A 7,328-nucleotide genomic window follows, 5' to 3' on the forward strand; every position below is an offset into this window, starting at 1 on the left:
ATATGAGTTTACCTTTCCAGTTAATGTGGACACAACCTTTAGCCACAAAAACATTCTAATATTCTTTATCTTTGTTCAACAGGAGACAAAATTTTGTTTTGAACAGGATGCGTGCAGGATAAATTCTGTTCCTAAACTGCAATAACAAGAAGCCTTAAAGTAAATCAGACACTGTAGAGCAACTCCACAATACCTTGGAAGAAACCCAAGATTGCTGGTACCTAAATATATTCTCTATGGGTAAAACGAGCTGCCACCCTCAATGTGAACAATGACCGTATTCCCCTGATAACTCTATGGAATACTCTGTGAAACAAGTTTTCTCTCTGATAAGGAGAAGGATGGAGATTGATTTTCTCTGAATTGTTGCTTATTTAAAATGCAGAAGATGCTGAAATCCTACCTTAAACAATTACACAGTAAAATTTGATTTTAATGAGGATCTTTGTTTCTAAAACTTTACTTCAGTATTTCTCAATGTCAAGGACGTGAAATTATTTTGCACCACAGTGCAGGTATGATACATAAATATAAGATTTAATAATGAAAGGGGATACGCCTAACAATAGAACCTCAACACCTCAAGCATTTTTACTTTGCTTCTTATTGTCACTATTAGTAAAATACATTCCTGTAACAACCGTTCTGATCTAGTCTGAAAACAGACGGAAACCAAAAATTAAAATTGATTTCACTGTGAAATTCAAGGAGACTGCAACAAGTTTCAGAACAATCTGTTTTAAATTTATGAATATTTCAAAGGGCATTTCTACACATGCATTAAAATGTTCTGTGTTTTTCCTGGTGTTCTTCATTTGAGATTCATTTTACTAAAGAACTCATGAGATCATGATTGATCTCTCAGTTTCATCTGTGTTATGTGATGTATGTACCATTACCTTTCACTGTTTCAGGTTTTTGTTGTTGGCTTTTTTTTTTTCCAAAAGTTTGAAACTTGTGTGATTAATATTCAAAGATGTGTGGCACTTTCAAATGGAAGTGACACATACAGTAGGTATTTTAACGTTTTAACTACGTCTAGGGCAGATAACTTATATTTAATCTCAAAAAGAAAAAAAAAAAAAAAAGATAAAAAGAACTAATGAGGGTACTTTACAATGTACTACCTGTTTTTTAGTGAGAAGGTCTTCCATGGACAGTAAGACACCCAGTGAGAAATCCCCTGTCTCTACACAATTGTGTAGCCTTTTAAATACATTTTTAAATAACCAGGGTAAGAGTAGGTGTTTATTTATAATTTACCTGACAAGAAGTAGAAATTTGCCATTATTTAGGACTATGCTGACAAAGTTAAACTGCTTTTGTTCCACTAACTAGCCTAGGCTTCTCTACTTTGTACCCCTAACTTTAATGTATGTAACCCTAACTTTAAAATTTCTGTATTAATTTAGATTAATGTAGTTCTCATTCCACATAAAGCCATAAATGTATTGGTTGTTAAAACACTTAATAGCTTTTCCTTGTCTGAATATCTGTATTCATTTCAGAATGGATAAGATTTTCAATAGGTAAATCAATTAAGATTGATTGAATAGGTAAATCAATTAAGAACGTCTGCAAAGGGAACATCAGTTTCACTACATTAACATGGAAATTAATCAAAGCAATGTGGCCTCAGTAAAACAGATCTAGGGAATAAAATAAAACAAAATAAAACACTACTGATGATGAACATGACAAATACTGATGCCCACAACTAGAGTCATCTCAGACTTTTCATTTCAAGAATATCAAATCAGTTTTTAATAGTTTTAGCAGAATATTTGAACAACCAGGAATTTTTCATCCCAAAGAGATGGCTCTAGAGGAGGGCAGAAGTTTCCAGTAAAATTGGTCATATGCTTCTGAAAACGAAATATGTTCCTTCAAACATATTAAATCAATCCTAGAAACATTTTGCAGTACAATTTTAATATCTAGCCTGGTATAGGCACCACACAGAGGTGTGACTAGTATTCTCCTTTGTGAAACTCCAAAATAGAAACTATTAAAAAAAAAAAAAAAGTCTGATGAGGAGCACTGGAGCATGAAACATGAAGAAGGAAAGAAGCTGGTAAAGATGAAGCCACCTCACGGGCACAGGGAGGAGAGAAAGAAGAGAAAAGATGAAGGGACATAATGAGGTAGGAAAGAGGGCATGGCTGGGGCAGGAACAGAATCAGAGGGAGTAGGGATGTGGGTAGAGAGAGAGAGAACTACCTGCAGGAAAGAATAAGAGGTGAAAAACAAAAAACACTTATGAAAAGGAACAGCATATGGTATATGGGCAGAATCCAGACAGAGGGAAGAAGCTTGATTGTTTGAGGATAATACAGAAAAAGGCTATTTGAAGAAAAGGTTATGCACACCAGGTAGGAATGTTACAGAAAAGGAGGAATGCTAATGTAAGACACAAAAGGAATATAAGCTTGGCAAAAAAAGTATTGTAGAAGGAAGCTACTGCAAAAGGAAAGATGCAGAAGAGACAGGAAAAATAACTGCTGTCCTTCCAGACATGGAAATCAAACCAGTTATTGCACAGCCCTGGAACCATTTTGCTGTCCTGAATTTTTATCTCAAAAAAACACTATCAATGTCTGTTTCTCAGTCCTCACCTTGTGTCAGGTCAAAATACAGGCTCAAACTTCAGGCTGGAATACATACTGTTTGGTAAGGCATTCCTCAGCTGCTGCTATCATACAGACGATGAAAAATGCTCTAGGAAAAAATCGGTATTAGAAGGCAGACAGCAAATGAAGAAGGGACGAGCAACAGCAGAGGTCAAAGGAAGCAGGGAAATGGTCACCTCAAGGTCAGGGCAATTTAATGGTACTTTGGAGACCTGCATTCTGTATTTGCTATGGTTCTATGCAGTAAGAGAGTTTGAGACTCAGAACCTTGCACCAATCCATCTCTTTACACCAAGCAGTCAGTTTGGGACCATTTGCAGAAGTGTTGAGCTCTCATAACTGCAACTGAAGGCAAGAGGAACTTGGCTTGGGAAAGAAAAAGTGCTGTAACTGCTAGAACTACAGAGCCTTTTGGTTTCAATATTTGTATGTCTGTTCTATGTAAGATATGGACTACCTGCGTTGGGGTTCTATAGAAAATATGCACATCCATATCCAATAAATGCTTGTGTCATAACATTACTCTCTAGAAATTATTTAGTGGTAACCTTAATTCTGGACATTCTTTCACTTTATTTTTGGATTTCCTAAACTAAGCTTTTCTTCTTTAACTTTCTTTCACAGGAGGATTCTTTTAAAATTTTATCACGTAATTCAGTTAGGTACTGTTAATAATACTATAATGTTATTGTATTATAGAAAAAAAAAATCTTGGGACATCTGCAACAAATTAATATAAGAAAACAAAAGCAATGCCTACAAAAATAATATGATTTCAATGTATCTAAATGTCTACTCTGAATGTAAGCATCTAAGGCATGTCTTCACTACTTTTTTGCTCTTTTAGAAAAAAATACATTTATGCAATGACTTGAACAAGAGCACCTCCTAGTTTTAGCAGTCCATAATGGGGGAGTGTGAGAACCATGATGGTCAGATGACCCACTAGGGCTGGTCATCTAGGAGCTACAAGTGTTGTCACTGCTGTTAAACTTGTACTCGCTGTAACATATTCAGTGTTTTTTTCCAGACAAATTAAAATAAGAATGTAAAACACTAATGTGTCTTACTTCCCATCTTGTACTTAAACCTCCTAATATCTGACACCACACCCTTCACATTTTTCTCATTGTAAAAATTCAGAAAAAAATGATGCCACAATAATCTGGGGCAACCACAATTCCAAGTGAACATTTCAACACCCTGCACACATGCAGTTGAAAGAGTTTACATGACTCAGTGCAATCCCAACTCCATTGAAGTCAGTGGACATAACCAAAATTTCCTCTGAATTAAATAAAATTACACTTTCTGAAATATATAAAAGACTATCTGCTCAAGAATGCTTCTACTGGATTATTTGTCTGAAAATAATTCAGCTTGCGTTGCATATGTAACAGGTGTTCAGCAAATAACCATTGTCATAGACCACAGTTATCATAACTTTAACAAAACTGAACACAGATTACACAACTGAAATTTTTGCTGATTTTCTTCATCCACGATTCAGTAGTCTAAGAATCTAGTGCAAGATAAAGTACTTTTATCTAAAAATATTTATATTACTAATATTATTGATATCTCTTCCAATGTTGGTTGACAATTAAAATATCTGAAACTCTTTACAACAGTTATCGTGCGTTGACCCCGGCCAGCACCTTCCAGACAGAAGAGTCACGTATGCTTTATGCATAAGTAGACAGTGTTACAATGACAAGGAGATGTAGTACACGTTGTTGCATGGGCGGAAATGTCACAGGGCAGTACAAGTGAATCAGTAAAAATAAAAAAAAAGCTCTTGTTTTAATGGGTAATTTATACCAGCAGTTGACTGAGAGCAATTGAGATGAGCATTTGGGCAACGTTTTTTTTTTTCTCCTTACTGGTGGAAGCCTGAACCCCAAGAGGCAGAATGGCCTAAACTTTCTTGTGGTAGGTGGCAGAAAATAAAAGAACTTGCAAATACAGTACAAATACCATTTGTGATTCGTTGCAAATAATTTGGTTTAAATAGAAAATGTAAGGCAAAATCACCTTCATGTCTACAGGTATCCAAATCTGACAAAGTACTTTAAAAGCAGTATCTCAAACTTACCTAGCTCCTTCTGTTACAGAGATTACACTTTCAGGGCAGAGGTTATTCTCGATGCATTAATGACAATTGCAAATTCTAGCTGACACTTACAAAAGAGACAAAAGAGAGGGCTAAAAAAAAAGAACGCTTACAAAGACCACAGCTAGGTACAGTCACATGTGTCCTAACTCCAAGGGACAGAAATCAGCATAGCTCTGGCCATCCAGCTCTGGGACAGGAACAAACTCCCGGGGTCCTGGTGACCGTTTTACTCTTCCAGAGTCACTGTTATGGTAAAAAGACGTGTCACAGGGCACCTGTATTCCCCTCACCACACTTTAGGGCATGAATGATTTAAGTAGTTTAGCCTCCCTAGAGGCCCGTAAGACCAACAAGAATGACAGAAGAGGCTGTACATTAATTTATTTCCTTGAAGTACAAAAAAAAAAGAAAAAAAAAAAGAAAAAAATAATTTATAGTTAAAAGCAGCTGGTAAAACTGTGTTCTGAGAAGACAAGTAACGGTGCTGATGTTGCAAGAATGAGCATAATTTCGGGCATGGATGTAAAAAAAATAAGAAGTGTAAACATGCTGGCACATCAGTCCAGGACCAGTTTGAAACACATGCTTTTAATCTGCACGGCAACCGCACCTTTCCGCCCAGCCGGAGCCTGCGAAAGTGTCCCGAGAAGCCTCCAATAAATTACATAAATAGGAGCGGGGCCGGGCGGCTCCGTGGCAGTCCCTCCTCAGCCGTCGGGGTAGCCGCAGTAGTAGACGGCGCTGCTGGCGTCCGACACGGCGGCGGAGATGGGCCCGGCCGAGAGCCCCTCGGCGGCGTCGTGGCCGGCCAGGGGCAGCCCCAGCTCGGCCTTGCAGGCGAAGCGCAGGTACTGCTCGAACTCGGCGCGGTCCACCTCGCCCAGCAGCTCGTCCTGCGGCAAGTGCTCCAGCGCCTCCCGGCACGGCGCCGCCTCGGGCGGGGGCGACGGCTGCCCCCCCGACGGCAGCGGCAGCACCGGCGGCAGCACCGGGGGCAGCACGGGCGGGGGGCCGCGCCCCGGGCCCGGCGGCTGGCACATCTGCCCGTAGTAGGCGTGCAGCGGCGCCGGGCAGCCCAGCAGCCCCTGCAACGAGCCGGCCGGCCCCAGCGGCTCGCCGGCGGCCAGGTGCCGCCGCAGCGCGGCCCCCGACGGGCTCTCCCCGGCCGCCGCCGCCGGGTACTCGCCGGCCGCCTGCGGGCCGTAGCTGCCGTAGGGCCCCGGGCCGCCCTCCTCCGGCAGCCCCGCCGCGAAGAAGGGCGCCTCGCTGTCCGCCGCGTCCAGCGGCGACGGGTCCGGCGTCGGCAGCCCGTAGCCGTCGAAGGCGGCGCCCAGCGGCGGGCAGTCCCGGTAGTGGCCGCCGCCCGGCCCCGCCGCGTAGCCCTGCTCGCCGTAGGGCAGCCCCAGGCTCTCGGCGCACATCCTGCCGCCGCCGCCGCCCTCGCTGCCCGGCCCGGCCGCCGCCGCAGCCGCCGCCGCCTCCGCCAGGCCGTGCTGCAGGAAGCCGCTCTCCACCCGCTTCAGGCGCTTCACCTGCTTCCGTCGCCGCGGCCGGTACTTGTAGTTGGGGTGGTCCTGCATGTGCTGCACCCGCAGCCGCTCCGCCTCCTCCACGAACGGCCGCTTCTCCGCCAGCGACAGCGCCTTCCACGATTTACCTGCGCCCACACGCACCGTCACACCGGCCGCCCCGACGCCCCTCAGCCCCCCGACCCCCTCAACCCCCTGCCCCGCAGACCCCGCAAACCCCCCGCAGACCCCGCAAACCCCCCGCCCCCCCATCTCCCCCCCACACGCCCACCCGCAGCCCCGCCGGCGCTCACCCAGCATCTTGCTGAGCTCGGCGTTGTGCAGGTCCGGGTTCTGCTGCGCCAGCCGCTTGCGCTCGTCCTTGGCCCACACCATGAAGGCGTTCATGGGCCGCCGGATCCGCGCCTCGCTCTTGCTCCGCCCGCCCGACGGCCCCGACGGCGCCGCCTCGCTCTTCGCCTTCGCCTCGCCCAGCGGGCTCAGCGCCTCTGCCCACGGGCAGGGGCCCACGGCCGGCATCATGATGGGCAGCGAGCACCGCCCCTGCGCCTGGTCCTCGCTGCTGGCGTAGCCCGCATCGGGGCTGCTCATTTCGGGGGCTGCGCCCGGGCCCCGCTCGTCGTCGTCGTTGTCGCCGTCGCCGCCCCCCCGGGGGCCGATGCCGAGAGCTCCGTGCGGGCCGGGGACAGGCTGGCCGCCGGGCCCCGCTCGCTGCTGCCGGCTCCCCGCGCCCGGCCCTATTTGAGCAGCGGCGCGGCCAATGGGGCCGCGGGGGCGGGCGCGCTGCGGGGCGCTGCCGGCGGCTCCCGCTGCGGCGTGGGGCGGCCCCGGGGCTCGCCCGGCACGGCCCGGCTCGGCCCGGCACCTGGGAGGGGGGGGGAGGATTGGGGGTGGTGTTTGGGAGAACACCCAGACACGCCTCGGCCCCGCTCCCCCGTTGGGGCAGCAGGAGGCGGCCCTTCGACGGCACGGGGGTGCCCCGCTGAGTGCCCTCCCTGCCCCTTAGTGGCCGGTCGGAAAGGCAGGGCGCTGGCCGGAGCAGGCACGATGGAG

The 7,328-nt window shown here is 47.1% G+C and overlaps 1 protein-coding gene across 1 annotated transcript; it reads right to left on the reverse strand.

Annotated features, from left to right (window-relative positions):
* Positions 1-915: 915 nt before the first annotated feature.
* Positions 916-7,013, reverse strand: SOX17 (SRY-box transcription factor 17). Its single transcript, XM_027452228.3, has 2 exons — positions 6,569-7,013; positions 916-6,403 (listed from the first exon to the last, which is right to left on the reverse strand). Exons 1-2 carry the CDS (start codon positions 6,864-6,866, stop codon positions 5,454-5,456), a joined length of 1,248 nt encoding a protein of 415 aa, XP_027308029.1. The 5' UTR covers positions 6,867-7,013; the 3' UTR covers positions 916-5,453.
* Positions 7,014-7,328: the final 315 nt, after the last annotated feature.

The sequence above is a fragment of the Anas platyrhynchos genome, chromosome 2 (genome assembly GCF_047663525.1).
Source record: "Anas platyrhynchos isolate ZD024472 breed Pekin duck chromosome 2, IASCAAS_PekinDuck_T2T, whole genome shotgun sequence".
NCBI classification, from domain to species: Eukaryota; Metazoa; Chordata; class Aves; order Anseriformes; family Anatidae; genus Anas; species Anas platyrhynchos.